Source organism: Leuciscus leuciscus, assembly GCF_965113295.1.
Source record: "Leuciscus leuciscus genome assembly, chromosome: 4".
NCBI lineage: Eukaryota > Metazoa > Chordata > Actinopteri > Cypriniformes > Leuciscidae > Leuciscus > Leuciscus leuciscus.
The window spans coordinates 8,000,166-8,016,269 of NC_138728.1; the positions used below are offsets into that span (position 1 = coordinate 8,000,166).

General features: G+C 44.0%; 2 protein-coding genes across 2 annotated transcripts; both read left to right on the forward strand.

The window, feature by feature from the left end:
- The first annotated feature begins 175 nt into the window (after nucleotides 1-175).
- mapk12b (mitogen-activated protein kinase 12b) lies at nucleotides 176-6,037 on the forward strand. The gene is made up of 12 exons (XM_082167008.1): nucleotides 176-509; nucleotides 1,516-1,645; nucleotides 1,768-1,826; nucleotides 2,203-2,314; nucleotides 2,417-2,446; nucleotides 2,687-2,734; nucleotides 2,878-2,992; nucleotides 3,221-3,292; nucleotides 3,556-3,635; nucleotides 3,734-3,812; nucleotides 4,202-4,375; nucleotides 5,522-6,037. Exons 1-12 carry the CDS (start codon nucleotides 391-393, stop codon nucleotides 5,596-5,598), a joined length of 1,095 nt encoding a protein of 364 aa, XP_082023134.1. The 5' UTR covers nucleotides 176-390; the 3' UTR covers nucleotides 5,599-6,037.
- Nucleotides 6,038-7,490: 1,453 nt separating this feature from the next.
- Nucleotides 7,491-9,262, forward strand: LOC309496866 (hemagglutinin/amebocyte aggregation factor). The gene is made up of 5 exons (XM_082167011.1): nucleotides 7,491-7,641; nucleotides 7,729-7,807; nucleotides 8,211-8,399; nucleotides 8,480-8,632; nucleotides 9,099-9,262. Exons 1-5 carry the CDS (start codon nucleotides 7,587-7,589, stop codon nucleotides 9,142-9,144), a joined length of 522 nt encoding a protein of 173 aa, XP_082023137.1. The 5' UTR covers nucleotides 7,491-7,586; the 3' UTR covers nucleotides 9,145-9,262.
- The last annotated feature ends 6,842 nt before the right edge of the window (nucleotides 9,263-16,104 follow it).

Here is a 16,104-nt window from a genome sequence, read left to right on the forward strand (position 1 = left end):
CAGTGGGACTGGATGTGTCTTTCTCCCATTGTGAGTCCGAAAAGTCCCACCAGCATGTCCTGCCCCTCACCCAACTCTCTTAATAAAAACTAACTCTTTTCCCGAAACCCATCAACGTGTTGGTTATTTTAAAACTAAAGGGCGTCCGTTAAACCTCATTTACAAATCTGATAACATGCCGAAAAAGCAGCTTTACATTGTTCTAGTGTGGATTCAGCGTGTCTCCAGTGCGTAATTGTGGAAACTTTGAACCGCCCCCAAATCTGCCACCGCTCTACCAAGTTGCCTTCCGTTTGCGCTCTTTCTGTGAGAGCTTCTTAAATCAAAATTCTCGGCTAAAAATGAGAACGTAAAAACGGCAGAAAGATATACTTTCAACAACCTCTGAGAATGTCACTGCGAACCAGGGCAGGATTTTATCGCCAGGACATTAACAGAACCGTTTGGGACGTGCCGGAGAGATACAGAGATCTTAATCAGATAGGAACCGGAGCATACGGAACGGTCTGGTAAGTATATTGTTAGTATTTATAAGTTCATAATTCTTTAAAGTGTCAGAATTATTAAATTCACGTCAGGGGGTCGGCTTTAAAAATAATTTCTGTTTCGTAGTTTTCGGAATTTAGGGCAAAGATTCGTCTTGCGCTATAAAGCTGTCTTAAAGATTGTGGTAACCTAGCCTATATTCTACAAATATTTTACAAATCCATAAATAATATCCATATTCTAAAAGGAATGCGTTCGAGCGGCGTATTGTTGCTATGGTTACTTCAGGCGAACGCAACTTCTGTTGCACTCCGACTAACTTATAAAGTTAACTTTTGTAGCTGCAGAAAGTTTTATGAAAATGCATAGATTTAACACCCCCAAAACTTTTATTTGGAGCCCCTAAACTCCCCATAAATCAAGCGTTTTTGTTTAATTATAGGCTGTTAAAATGACTTTACATGCTGAAAGAATGCAGTAGGCTACTAACTCTGTAACTTCATTAGAAAAGAGGATATGTCTAAAGGAAGCGGTGCAATGAACGAAAGCTGATAGATTGGCCTTGTTTTTTTAATTATGTCATACAATTCCAACCGTTTTCTTCATTTTCCTGGCCTCATGGCTTATCTGGGCGAAACTGTGAAACCTCTATAAACTTTTCTCTCTTTGCAAGACAAGAGGTTGCGTAACAAAGCCTCCCTGCTGATGCCATTGTCTGCGTTTAACAAGCAGAAGTTGCCGAATTAAAGACATTGTGTTGGTCTTCAGAAGGCTCTCCACTTTAATAGATTCTTCACTTGTCTAAGTTGCTCAAGTTTCAGATTGAGTAATGAACCTGTTGCGCACTACACTCAATCCACAACCTCTTTGCTGACCACATTTTAGGGTCCAGACGTAGACGTAGAAAAATGCCCACATAATGTCCATGGATGTCTACTTCACTGCACTTTAACGCCACAGTAATCTTATGTAAAGTGTTATAAGAACATGTGTCAAAGACTGATCTTCCTACTTTCAATCTATCCAAAGTTCCGCCATTGACCGTAAGACAGGAGTGCGTGTGGCCATCAAGAAACTCCACCGGCCGTTCCAGTCCAGACTGTTCGCCAAACGCGCTTACAGAGAGCTACGACTCCTCAAGCACATGAAACATGAGAATGTAGGTTAACTATTTTCCTTAGCCCTGTTTTTGCCTCTATCTCTATGAGAAGTCCGATTTTTATATTCACTTTGTTAACGTTGTTCATGCTCCCTAATATCTAATTCTAACCAACTGTACAGGTTATTGGGCTTCTGGATGTCTTTACCTCGGAAATCTTGTTGGACAGATTTCAGGATTTGTGAGTCGATTCTTTAAGCTCTTAAGTAGACATTATAAATGTACTAGATTTTTAAGCTACACTCAGAAAAAAAAACAAGGTACAAAAGTTGTCTCTGGGGTGGTAAGCTTTAAAAAGGTACACCTTTGTGCCTAAAGAGTGCACATCAAAGGTATTGGTGCCAAAAGTACATATTAGTACCTAAATGGTACATATTAGAACCTTTTTAAAGGGTACCATCCCAGTGACAGCTTTTGTACCTTTTTTATGAAAGTGCACCATTAACAATAATAACTAACATAATATAGATCATTAGCAAACGTTTATTAAAGTACTTATACGGTTCAGTCATTACAGACCAACAGTGGAACAGCAGGTAATGCCTATTTTCTCTCAGTTACCTGGTGATGCCGTTTATGGGAACTGATCTGGGAAAGCTGATGAAAATGGAGAGACTATCCGAGGACAGGGTGCAGTTTCTGGTCTATCAGATACTGAGGGGTCTCAAGGTTAGACACAGACATACACACCATCACATTTGTGAAACACTCTGTGCTTCTTTATAGTTTTGAGGTAACTATAAATCTCTCTGTCTTGGTCTTTTCCCACAGTATATTCATTCAGCCGGGATCATTCACAGGGTATGTGACCTCTGAGAGTTTAATAAGATGCACAGAGGGGGTTGGGTGACCACTTCATTCAACCCTGGCATTCTTTCATCCTCTGTCCATCCCTTCTCTTTTCTCCTCTCTGAGAAAATGTATGGAGGCGTGTATTGATGTTTCTTTATATGTACTAAATAGGAGCTATTTATTTTCTTATTAGATGTATTATTAGTCTTGTGTTTTTTGTAAATGTGTACTTTGGTTGTCGTTCCTCAGGATCTCAAACCAGGAAATCTGGCAGTGAACCAGGACTGTGAGCTGAAGGTATTAAACCAACTCGGTCTATGGTGCAATATAAATGAAGAATGTCTACAGCAACTTTCCTCAAAAGCTGGAGTTTTTAATGTAAGATTACAAATATTGGTCCCCTCAAAAATCTTGAAATGTGTAAAAAAATATGTGTTCAGATCCTGGACTTTGGACTCGCACGTCAGGCAGATTCAGAAATGACGGGTTATGTGGTGACTCGTTGGTACAGAGCACCTGAGGTTATCCTCAACTGGATGCACTACTCACAAACAGGTGTAGTTATTACATCCCTAACCACTAGATGGCACTGTAGGTCATCACAATGGCACACTAGAGTCCTGGGCTGCATCCAAAATCGCATACTTCCCTACTATATAGTAGGCGAAAAAAGTGTGTGACTAAATAAATGTCCGATTTTGGACGCAACAGACATTCATTATTGATAAGAGATGTACGTACTTTTATTGACTGATGTGATCAAACATTTTTTTTCTGTTTTAGTTGATATCTGGTCAGTGGGCTGCATCATGGCGGAGATGTTGCTTGGAAGGCCACTTTTTAAAGGAAATGACCGTATCTTTTTCCTCATTATGTAACTGAAACAATTTCTGCTTTCACATGTGCTAGTGTTTTGATGATTAGCCGAATGCTTTAACTTAATGGAAAAATGATGTTGTTTTTTCACGGCACATTTCCATTTACAAACAACTGAATTGATATAGCTTTCACCCAAAATGCTTTACTACTATCCACAATAGAGATTACACAGGTTTAACAACAGAAAAGGACTTGTACTGTCTCTATTCTTTCGCTTAATCCTTGACATAGACTTGTAGACTTGGACCAGCTAAGAGAGATCATGAAAATCACAGGAACGCCAGCACCAGATTTCATAATGAAGCTACAAAGCCAAGATGTGAGTGTATTACAGATCAAAAGAAACACTACTTTACATACATTTACACATGGAAATGCACAATCGATGCTTGTTTTTTTAAAAATCCATCCATACAGGCCAAAAACTACATCAGAGGTCTACCTAAAGTCCCAAAGAAAGACTTAAACACTTTTTTCTTCAAAGCCAGCACAGAGGGTAAGCTATTTAATTTCCTTGCAATGTTTCCATCTACCCTTTTTTGTGCACATTTTGGGACATCACATAAAAAACCCCACTACATAGTAGTTGGTTTTTTGCACATTTTTAGGAATATGCAGTCAGTTGAGGCAGACAGTTGTTGTATCTGACAAGAAGACGTGCATTAACTTCAATGGAAATACATTTACCGAATAAATTCCTCAAAACACCCACACAAAAAACGTACTTGACTTTGCCTCAACTGTGGTTGTGACTAACCAGTGGACCAATTTCATGGCACAGCATTTCAAATGTTGGTTTGACCATTCTATGGAAACATAGCTAGTCTTATGGGTGAATTGTAAGGTTTATCTAAGAGTTATTTGTCAAATGTGTGTGTTTTTCAGCGGTGAGTGCTCTGGAGCAGATGCTTGTTCTGGATCCAGAGAAACGTGTGAGCGCTGCAGAAGCGCTTGAGCTCCCCCTGTTTACGGAGTTCAGAGAACCTGAGGAAGAAACGGAGGCCCTGCCGTATGACCACTCCATGGACAACACAGAACTGCCTCTGGAGCAATGGAAACGTATGAGATCTTGACAGTTAAAGGGATAGTTCACTTTGAAATAAATTTTTGGTATGTTTTAGCTTACCTCAAGGGCATCCAAGATGTAGGTGTCTTTTTTTCCGCAGTAGTTTCAATTTTGATATTTTTAGGTCAAACCGTTCTTGTCTGTCAGTCATATAATGCAGGTCTATGGTCACTGTCTCAAAGAGCATGCACAGAGTCCAAATTAAAACAATTCCCCGTCGTCCAAATTAAACAATTCCCCATCGTAAGTACACATTGATGGCCTAAGACACGAAACGAGCGGTTTGTGTGAGAAAACGAACAGTATTTATATCGTTTTTACCTCTTATACACAGCCATGTCCAAGTGATCTGATCTGACGTGTGCGCAGACTGGTGCATAGATATATACACTAGATGTCGCCTTGTCTACGGCAGTTCATTGGAACGAATGTCTTTATATGACTGCAAGAACGGTTTGACCTAAAAATATCAAAATTGAAACTACTGCGGAAAAAAAGACACCTACATCTTGGATGCCCTTGAGGTAAGCTAAAACATACCAAAAATTAATTTCAAAGTGAACTATCCCTTTAATAACTAAAATAAGAGAATTGCTAGGTTTCATTTCTTTGCGTTGAGATTAAGGAAGAATAATCCCAACTAAGTCATCTCTCAAAGTTATGAACAAACGTTCTTCCAGTAACGTTAATAGAATGTTTTTTTTTGTTTGTTTTTTAAGTTACCTGATCATTAATAATGTTCTCAAAATGTTAGCACAAAAATGTCATTTATTCATTGTTCATGGAATGTTTTCTTTTTTTTTTTATCTGAAGCATTTTAGTTGGATAATTTTAAGTGTAACTACTTGTTTCAGAATGTTTAGAAAAGGTTCAAAAGTAACATTCCTATGTTTGCAAAATGATGAATTGGAATGTTCCCTTAACGTTCGCATAATCAAGAAAAAACATTTAATTTTTTTGTTTTACAGTGTTTGTTTTACACAGTTTTGAACGTTTAGAAATAACATTTTCATAACTGAACAGGAACATTACCAAAACATATTTAGAACATATGGTTGTTAGCTGGGGGAGGTGACCAGCAGAACCACAACTCAATTCTTCATTCCGATTCATTGTCGTTTCTGTCTCTCACTTTGCAGGTCACACTTTTACAGAGATCCTATCATTCCAGCCACCCGTCACAGAGATCAGAGACCCTAAAGAAACATCCCTCTGAGAGATATCGCAGATACACACACTACACATTTCTCATGTCATTGATATGCATAAATGTGTGACAGAGAGAGAGAGAGAGAGAGAGAGAGAGAGAGAGAGAGAGAGAGAGAGAACAGAAAATGGAATGAATGTAAACTGTATGACTTTGTAAGTAAATGTTAGTGAGTTTGTCACAATGTTGCTCAGCTCATAAGGTTGTGTGAATTATCTTTCTTAAACGCCTTGAATATGCAAAATCCATTTTTCCTGCAACCAAAAGCCCCCCAAAAACATTGTATCTGAGTGCTTAATGATTTCAGTGTACCAGTAGACAACATATTTACTTTACCGATCACTTATTTAACTTATTAATGCAATAGTTCACACAGAATATGCCACGATTAGCACATTTAACACCACACTTCTTTTTTTTTATTAATGAATAAATCCATCTTAACGAATGTCTCATTATTTGTTATTAACAAAACTGATTATTTGATTATTTTTCAATAAATAATGTGAGGTAATATATTTATCTTCTCTCAGTGCAACAACCCTTAGCCTTTCCTGAGGAAACATACATAAGTTTAGCTTTTCAAATCAAGCACCCAACACAAAACTAAAATAATAATATTTGCTTTTCTGCTTATATAAAATAGTCATATTTAACAGAGCTCTACTTATCTATGTTTACTGCTAAAGGCGGATTATGTACAATTTCTCCACAGGCGATAAAATGTCCTAATACTGGCTGATCAAAATGAACAAATCAACACAGTTATGCAAGTCACTTTGGCTGAACTATGTAAAGGATGCTCCAGTTTCAATAACATAAGTTTAATTTGACTGGCATAAATTGTAAGATATTTTGGAGCAGAAATGGCAGGGAGGTTTGTGCTTTAGCTGTAACCAAGCTTTGTATTTGTTCGATCACGTGGTTGCACCCATATTGTATTATGGATCTGAGATATGGGGCTTTGAGCCAGTGGAGTGTATTGAAAATGTTCAGTTATCTTTTTGTAAAAAACTACTGTGTATCAGTACAAGTGTGAGCAATGTAGCTCTTTTGGGCAATCTAAGCAGATTTGTATATTTTATCCAAGAAAATGTTATAACATGCTTTTCAATTAGATAAAGTAGGTATAAAACATGGGTTTCCTGCATTAGAGTTCTGTTACATTTTTATGTTTTTTCAATCAGCGATTGAGAGAAAAAGCACAATGCATGGTATACATCAGTTCTAAAAATAAAAAAAAGTTGAATAAATATTCACAATGCAAGTCCTTGATGGTAGAAGAGAGCTACATTGCATCTGTATAACATACAGCTGGTACGATCATTGTTCCTGTTCAGATGCTCAGGTCATCATTTAGCTATAGAAACAGGCAGATGGAGTAATACTCCAGTGACAGAGAAGAAGTTAACTTTGAATACATTTTGTGATGGAAGACGAGAAGCATTTGTTGTATGATTGTTCCTTGTATGTGGATCTGTGTAAGAAATATTTGGGTGACCTCGCTCTTGTTAGTAATGTTTGTATTGATGTGTCACATGTTTGTGATTCGGAGTATGCATGGAGATTGGCACTGTATATGGAATGAAGAAAAGAGCATCTGCCATGCTATTGTGATTCTGTGGAACAATGGGCCAAGTATTCCCAAAATCAACTTGAACTTGAGGTTTGTGTTTTATATATGTAAAACTCAAAATTAAATGGTAATCCTTTTTTAAAGACTTACTTTCTGTGCTTTTATACTGGCTCTCAAATATGACAAGTGCTGGCAAATAAAAACAACTACAAATTTCTGCTAAGTAAGGTAAAGATTATTTTTTAAGGACAGCAGGAGAAATCCCCCTAAAAAGGTCAAATCAGTCCCACCTGTTCAAACATGACTGGATCCCACTTGTTAAGTAACAAACTGACCTTACATTACGTATGTGACCAAAAGTCCTGGGGTCTTTATAAAAGCTGTAGGTTTGTCTTAAGTTGTCTTGTAATTTGACAACACCATGAAGAGATCGGCTTTATTTCTACTGCTGACGGGTCTCTTGGCCAATGGACAAGGTAAGAAACTTTAAGAAAGACTGTTTGTTTTTATAAATTAATAGATTAGCTTGTTGTTAAGTGTTTGGTCTGAATCAAACTCTACAGAGTTACTCTGGGAAAACAGCTATGATCAGCCTCTAGATTTTAAGTGCCCTCCAGGAAAGTCGATATCATACATAAAGAGGTGAGTAGAAAGCAGATTTTACTTCGGAATAGGTATAGATCTGTGTCAAAATATTACTAAATTTAAGTGTCAAAATATCATGGGCCACTCTGGTCCACAAAAATACAGATTAATGAATATAGTCGTGCCCAAACGCAGTTTACACTAAAATCATGGATGTTATTGGCCATAAAATATAATTTATGTATAATTTATTTAGCTTGTAACCCCAGAAAAAGTGGGCAAAACATTAATCTGTAAGGATTAAAAGTATCATATTTGGTTTGGAAAGGAATAAGAGTTAATATTTCATTTTAACAGTAACATTGTCATAATGAAATACAATACTTTAGTACTTATTTATAATCAGAACAATTAATAATTAATTTGTCCCTCACTGTTTCCGTGCCTAATGAAATCGAAGCCAACATCATAATCACCACGAGGACAGGTTGTGGGAGTTTGGCTGTAAAGACACCTTTAACTCTGCTTCCGACTGTTTCTTGTCACCTTACGCCAATGATTTTGACCAAGTGCTAAATTTTGAGTGTCCACCACACCACATCATTACAGGAATGAGCAGCTACCACAACAACAAGCACGAGGACAGACGGTGAGCTCTGATTTGTGACTGGTTTTGACTTTTTGCCCGAGTTCTCCTGAGCTGACGTCATTACCATTTTTTCCACACAGGTGGCAGTTTCACTGCTGTAGAAGTAACGGCCACTGTACTGCTAACTGCGAGTGGACTACTTATGTGAACTGGTTTGATGAGGCCTTTCACTGGACCGTGCCAAACCCAAACTTCTTGGTGGGTGCTCAAAGCTACCATGAAAATAAACACGAGTAAGTACAGCTCCTCAAAATAATACAACATGAATATTGTTAATGTTAAGTAAGGAGCAATAGTGATTATCAATAAATAAACCTCAACAGGAAGCATCTGAAAGAGTTTATTTTACGCTAATGACCGGCTAGCTGAGCATTTTGAGGCTGCTTATCAAATAAATACAAGGGCATGGTCAACTGAAATGACTGTGGTCATTATATAGTGCAGAATGCCATGATTGACCAATCAGAATTAAGGATTTTAGATGACACAATGAAGATGAATAGTTAAAAAATTCAAAAAGCAGATTTATAATATTTTCAGAGAGAATAAAACCTTCTCTTTTTTTCCTCTCTTAAATATTCGGTTAATTCGAATATTGATAAAGGTTTTAAGTAGACAGTGTAAAGGGTGATGGAAATATGATGTGTGAAACTGCATATTCCAATACTTAAAGGAATTTTTTTCTGAATGTTTTTTCAGAGACCGGCGCTGGATGTACAAGTATTGTGCCAAAGTGCAATGCTGAGACTCTCACAAATCCCTCCAAATGCAAATACACTTAAATCTGAAATAAACAAAGATGGAAAGATAATGTCATTATTGACCAACACATTTGAGAATAAAAATGATTATAAGACTGCAAATATTCAAGTGTCATTTTTTACAATTATCAATAAAATTGTGCTCCAGATGTTTTTAATAAATCCAATTCATAAAATGATTATTGTTTGAACAGTACTAATATATACAGCATGACTACTTTTGTCTGAAAAGGACTGTGGGCCCTATCTTGCACCCAGCGCAATTGAGTTTGTACACCGACGCATGTATCATTCCTATTTTGCACCCGCGCACAGCGGACTTTTCCCTCCACAGACGCACGTTGGTAAACTAGCAAATGCATTTGCGCTCCCGGGGGAGGTTCAGCGCAAAGAGGCGGCGTGTTCCGGCGCAAACGTATTTTGCAGGTTTAGAAAACAATTCCGCCACTAACCAGGAAAAACCTAGTCAAAAGTCAGTGGCGCGTTGCGCATGTTATTCATATGCTATTTAAGGGCGCATGCTTGGCCATAATCATTGCGTGTGCACTTTGCTTATCTCATCTTCACACAGACGCAGCAGTTCTCATTTTTAGAAAACCATATATTATTACAAGGAAAAATATTACACGAGGGAAATCATTGTTGTGTCCATGAAGATGTGAAAAAATAGGCAGAAATCTAGCTTACACATTTACCCAAATTTTTATATGCCTGTTTAACCGAAGCTGATTTGGGTGGGTTTCTCCTATCCCCATACAATATCACTTTTCTGTCTTTAACGACCCTGACAAGAACGTCGATCTCCTCGGCTGTGAAGCGCTCCTGGCGTGTGCCTGGCAAATCCGCCGTTATAATAACAATCCGCTATGGAACAAGCGCGCCTGCTCTTAAAGGGAATGTGAGATGTCGCTCTGATTGGTTTATTTCACGTTACGCCCAAACCACACCTATGAATAATGAAGCTACTTCAGACCAACCCATTTTAGATTTGCTTCGGGCGCAAGAGTCATTTATCCCGCCGGTATAATAGCAACAGCGCCGAGACCCGCCCACAAAGTTACTTGCGTTTTGCGCTTGATACTTGCATTTCAGATCGTTAAAATAGGGCCCATAGATACAGACGGTTGGTCTGGGAAAGCCCCCGGGAACGCCCCGTCACGTGATGTGAATTTAGCCCGTGGGGGAAAACATTGCCTTGGCGCTCATTGAAATACACGGGACAATCATGCCGAAGAGTTGCTGTGTCGTTTTCTGTACCGCCAATAAACAAACAAATTATGAATTGATGTTCATAACTGCACAAACCTATGGCGAGTGAGCAGGAGCACGCAATCCAATGGGAGCGCTTGACGCCCTGCCAGACTCGAGCGCGCCAATTTGGACGTGACAGAGTATAAATTCAGAGAAAACTCGCCATATGACAGGTCTATATCGACTGAAGCGAAACACCTGATATGAGCGAAATAGCACGGCAAGGCAACGCAGTACTCGTTCCCTTATCTCTAAGGTAACCGAGGTTACGCAAGTAATCAAGTACGTTCCCTTACGAGAACGTTCTCTCGTACTGCGTTGCAAACGCTGTGGGAACCCAATTTAAAACGCCGTGCTTTTCGCCCTGACTACTCTAAGAATCCGGGGAGCCCCGGGACTATGACAGAGTAGTCTAAATATCACAGACCAGAGCGTCGGGTCTAAAATGATATGCAAGTATAAAGTGAAGCACAAAGCCACTCAGAAATATGTATAGGGCTGGGTCAAAAGAGCCAGGGACCTAGAATATTATTCCCACATAGAAAATGAAGTCACAACAGTGTGTCTGAGTTCCACACCGGCCTGGGTCCATAGAGCCAGGGCCTAGATGGAGAGAACTCGTGCCTGCAGAGCAGGGACCTCTAGGTTATAAAACCTTGCAAATGTGGATGGAGCGGACCAGCCGGCCGCCGCACAAATGTCTTCAATAGGGACTCCACTGGACCACGCCCAAGAGGAAGCCATGCCTCTTGTGGAGTGAGCTCTTACACCTATGGGGCACGGGAGGCCCAGTGAGGTGTATGCCAGAGCAATAGCATCCACTATCCACCTGGATAGCGTGAGTTTTGTGACCGGCAGCCCTTTGGTGCGGCCCCCGAAACAGATAAAGAGCTGTTCAGACTGTCTGAAAGAGGCCGAACGCTCCAAATATATTCTCAGAGCTCTGACGGGGCAAAGCGTGTGAGCATCACTATCTTCTCCCGAAACTGGGAGGGCAGATAGCGAAATAACCTGGGCTCTGAACAGTGTTGAGAGCACCTTTGGTACATATCCGTGTCTTGGCTTAAGGAAGACTTTAGAGTCGTTAGGCCCAAACTCAAGACAGGAGGCGCTTGTGGAGAGCGCTTGTAAGTCCCCCACTCTTTTTACTGATGCCAGTGCCAACAGCAGGGCGGTTTTAAGAGAGAGGAGTCTTAGATCAGCCGACTGAAGTGGCTCAAAGGGGGGTCCCTTAAGAGCCCGTAGAACCAGAGAAAGGTCCCAAGCCGGCACTGAAGGTGGCCGAGGCGGGTTAAGCCTTCTGGCTCCTTTAAGGAAGCGAACTATGAGGTTGCTTTTTCCTAAAGAAGAGCCGGCCACCAGCACGTGGAAGGCTGTGATAGCTGCCACATATACTTTGAGCGTGGAGGGGGAACGTTCCGCGTCCAGCAGCTCTTGGAGAAAGGAAAGTACCATTGGTACTTCACAAGTGTGTGGGTCAAGGTTCCGAGCTAAACACCAGCTGGAGAACACTGACCATTTAAGGTGGTAAAGGCGTCTAGTAGACGGAGCTCTAGCCTCCATAATGGTATTCAGCACACCTTCTGGGAGGTCCCGGGGTACCTGTTGAGTGGCCATGCATGGAGGGCCCACAAGTCGGGACAGGGGTGCCAGATAGTCCTGTTTGCCTGCGCAAGGAGGTCGCTCCTCAGCGGGATTGGCCACGGAGCTATCACAGACAGTTGCATTAGCTCTGGGAACCAAATCTGGGTTCGCCAGAGGGGGGCTACAAGTAGGACTGCGCAATTGGTGTTCCTGATCCGTTCGATGACCTGGGGGAGCATCGAGACCGGGGGAAACGCATAAAGGGGGAGGCTGGGCCACTCGTGGGCCAGCGCGTCCCTGCTCTTTGAGAAAAAGATTGGGCAGTGACAGTTGTCTTCTGAGGCGAAGAGGTCTACCTCTGCCTTCCCGAAGACCTCCCATAACAGGAGAACTGTCTGGGGGTGGAGTGACCATTCTTCTGGGGGAACATTGCCCCGAGAAAGCATGTCTGCTCCTGTGTTCATCGTGCCCGGCACATGAGCTGCCCTGAGTGAGCGCAGGTTGGTTTGAGCCCATAGCAGTAGCTGTGTGTCTATGGCGAACAGGTTGCGGGACCTGAGGCCGCCCTGGCGATTTATGTAGGAGACACTGACATGTTGTCCGTGCGGACCAAGACGTGGTGTCCCGCCAGATACGGGAGATAGAAAAACCACTCTCATCTCGAGGCAGTTAATGTGTAGGCGTTTCTCCGAGCTCGGCCAGAGGTACAGGGCTCCCCAACCAAGGTTGGAAGCGTCTGTCGAAATGACCCTCCTCTCTGAGACCAAACCCATGCTCACACCCTGCTGGTACCAGCTGGTGTTTTTCCAGGAGTCCAGAGCTCTGATACAGCGCTGGTCCACCCTGATATTCAAGAGATCCGAGCGCCATGCATGGGGTGGTACTTGAGGTGCTAGCCACAGCTGAAGAGGACGCATACGCAGTAGGCCTAGTTGGAGTACTGATGATGCTGAAGCCATAAGGCCCAAAATCCCCTGAAACGTTCGGAGGGGTACATAGGAGCCCTCTTTGAACGACGCGGCAAGCCGCTGAATTGACAGAGCCCGGTCCGTGGTGGGCCATGCTCTCATAAGTACGGAGTCGAGAACTGTACCCAGGAACGTGATACGTTGGCTGGGAGACAGTATACTCTTGGAAAAGTTTACCCTGAGCCCAAGACATTCTAGATGGCTGAGGAGCCAGGTTTTGTGAGTCAGTATGAGCCAGTCGTCAAGGTAGTTCAGAATGCGCATTCCCCGCTGTCTCAGGGGGGAGAGAGCTGCATCCATGCACTTCGTGAATATACAAGGCGCCAGTGCCAGTCCAAATGGAAGGACTGTGTACTGATATGTCTGCCCCTCGAAGGCGAATCTCAAGAATGGCCTGTGGTGGGGGTTCACTTGGATGTGAAAGTATCTTTTAGATCCACTGAAAAGAACCAGTCTCCTGGGCGAATTTCCGCTAGGATGTGTCTGGTTGTAAGTATTCTGAATGGCCATGACATGAGGGCCTTGTTCAGATGTCTGAGATCTAAAATGGGTCTCAAGCCGCCGTCTTTCTTCAGAACGAGAAAATAACGGCTGTAAAACCCCGACTCGCTTTGTGATGCGGGTACTATCTCGATAGCCCCTTTCGCCAGCAGACATGAAACCTCGGTGCGGAGGACATGAGCTTTGGTGCTCCTTACCATGGTTTGAATAATAGCGCGAAAGCGCGGTGGTCTGCGGGCGAACTGAAGCGAGTAGCCGCGCTTTCTAATGTTCATCACCCAATCTGAGACTCCGGGGATGGCCTGCCAAGCCAGAGCCCGATGAGCCAGAAGTAAAATCATATCTGACGGTGGAACGCCCAGACTTGGGGGCCCGAACCGCCGTTGGTTTATGTGGGAGAATTTGCTCGATTTGTGCTTTGTGTGGGTCGCTGTTAAAACAGCGTTTGGGTGCAGGGGTGCGTGACAGATGACGGGCCCATGTTCTGCATTTAATACTGCTCCAGCCGCCTGAGATGAAGAGGGGGCTGTGAGAAGCACTCGAGCAGTCTTCGGGGTTGGTCCGGCCGCGGCGGGACATAGACCCCTCTTTCTGCCGGCTAGGACGGCTTTTTGGGCTCGTGGTCGAGCGTGAGCTTCGGCCGGGGGCCCTGGCGCTTGGGGAACAGGTACCGTTCCGCTGGCTTCAGATGCTGGCTGGTTTCAGCCGCTGGGCAGGGCTGATGAACCTGCGGTGCTGTCTTTTCTGGCTGTGGCGTGCTCCTGGGGCGCCGTGAAGCCGAACTGGAGCGCTTCGGGAGGAAGTGCGTCATGGGACTGGAAGCCTTTTGGGCTTTGGTGAAGCGCTCTGCAAAGCTGCTGACTGATGGGCCAAAGAGACCAGTTTTGAAGACCGGTGAGTCGAGGAAGGCGGTCTTGTCCGCGTCCCTGATCTCAGTCAGATTCAGCCATAAGTGGCGCTCCATACTACTAGGCTGGCCATGTTGTGGCCGATGGCCTGAGCAGTGGTCTTTGTTGCCTGTAGCGCCAAGTCTGTAGCACTTCTGAGGTCTTTGAAGGCGTCCGGATCAGGGCCTGACTCATCCATAGTGCGGAGGAGCTTAGCCTGGAACACCTGAAGGGTCGCCATGGCCTGTAGTGCAGAGACGGCTTGACCGGCGGTGGAATAAGCGCGGCTGGCCATAGCCGAAGTAGTCCTGCACGGCTTGGACGGGTGCACCACTTTTGAACTCCAACTTCCTGCAGTGGGAGGGCACAAATGCGCGGCGACCGCTTCCTCAGGTGGCGGGAGCGTCACGTAGCCCTTTTCCTCAGCGCCGTCAACAGTGGAGAGCGTGGTAGAGGAAGAAGAGCGCAAACGCGCTGAACAGGGCGCGCGCCAGCTCTTAGTGAGCTCTTCGTGGACCTCAGGGAGAAATGGAACGGCGCGCTGCCAAGGGGCCGTTTGGCGCCCCGGCAGGTACCACTCGTCGAGGCGGCTTCTGGCGGGTTCAGCTGGTGAAAGCCAGTCGAGACCCAGTTCGTCGACAGCGCAAGACATGACACGGAGAAGCTCGGCGTCTATGTTCGCTCTGGTGTCGAGACGATCACTCTGAGAGGAGGGGCGGGGTCCGCGAAGCCCGACCAATCCTCACTCTCAGATGCCGCCACTGAAAGTGCGTCATCCAGTTCCTCAGCAGATCTGCCAAAGGAAACGAGTCCCGCCGCAGCAACAGAGGGGCGTTGGTCGCTTCTGACGAACTGAACTGGAGAAGGAGGTGTAGGCGAGGCACGTGGGGAAGGACCCGGCGTGCACACGCTGAAATCACCGAGTTCAGGGATCCTCTGATCGCGCCGCTTCTTCCTACGGGGCTTGCGGGGCGCCGAAGACGGAAGGTGGGCGGGCTCACTCTCTGAAGTAGCGAGAGCGAGTCTGGATCGGAGGACAGCCACAGGCATGCTGTCACAGTGATGACAGCCGCCTTTAGTGAGCACAGATTGCGCACTGGGTGTGTCGGTCTGACACATGCAGGGGAACCCCGCAGGAATCGCAGATGGGAAGCGGCATTTGTAACAACGCGCTTCCACTGTTAAAACCGCGATTTGCTCTTTTAGAAAGCTTGCAAAGGATATTCGCCGGATGCCACAGGGAAACGCTTGCTGGCGAAGTCTGCCGACGGCGCGAAGTTGTTCTGCTGAGAGGCTGTTCTACGGCGAGGCGGCTTCCAATCCGGAGAAATCAGCGACAAGGTGTGTCTCAGAGCTGAAGGAGAATAGATCTGTCATATGGCGAGTTTTCTCTGAATTTATACTCTCCTGTCACGTCCAAATTGGCGCGCTCGAGTCTGGCAGGGCCCCAAGCGCTCCCATTGGATCACGCGCTCCTGCTCACTCGCCATAGGTTTGTGCAGTTGCCGCAGCACAGCCAATCAGCTCACTCGCTCTCACTGTGCAGCTGCAATGCGTTTTAAAATAAAGGCTTCAATATTCTCGAGAAAAGGAGTTTTCCCACAGCGTTTGCAACGCAGTACGAGAGAACGTTCTCGTAAGGGAACCAAAACACTCGCCTGAGCGACGATCAAAACCGAGGACATGCATTTTTGTCTGTCTTGAGCCAAGGATTCCAACGATATAAGACACTTGAGCCTAATTAAAAAAAAAA

What these genes read in the sequence shown, in the direction of transcription:
- mapk12b (XM_082167008.1), top strand. Translation starts at nt 391, where the DNA reads ATGTCACTGCGAACCAGGGCAGGATTTTATCGCCAGGACATTAACAGA. An exon ending in AGCACATGAAACATGAGAAT is followed by an intron (nt 1,646 to 1,767) that starts GTAGGTTAACTA and finishes CCAACTGTACAG; the next exon opens with GTTATTGGGCTTCTGGATGT. An exon ending in AGATACTGAGGGGTCTCAAG is followed by an intron (nt 2,315 to 2,416) that starts GTTAGACACAGA and finishes CTTTTCCCACAG; the next exon opens with TATATTCATTCAGCCGGGAT.
- LOC309496866 (XM_082167011.1), top strand. Translation starts at nt 7,587, where the DNA reads ATGAAGAGATCGGCTTTATTTCTACTGCTGACGGGTCTCTTGGCCAAT. An exon ending in TCTCTTGGCCAATGGACAAG is followed by an intron (nt 7,642 to 7,728) that starts GTAAGAAACTTT and finishes CAAACTCTACAG; the next exon opens with AGTTACTCTGGGAAAACAGC. An exon ending in TCGATATCATACATAAAGAG is followed by an intron (nt 7,808 to 8,210) that starts GTGAGTAGAAAG and finishes ATGAAATCGAAG; the next exon opens with CCAACATCATAATCACCACG.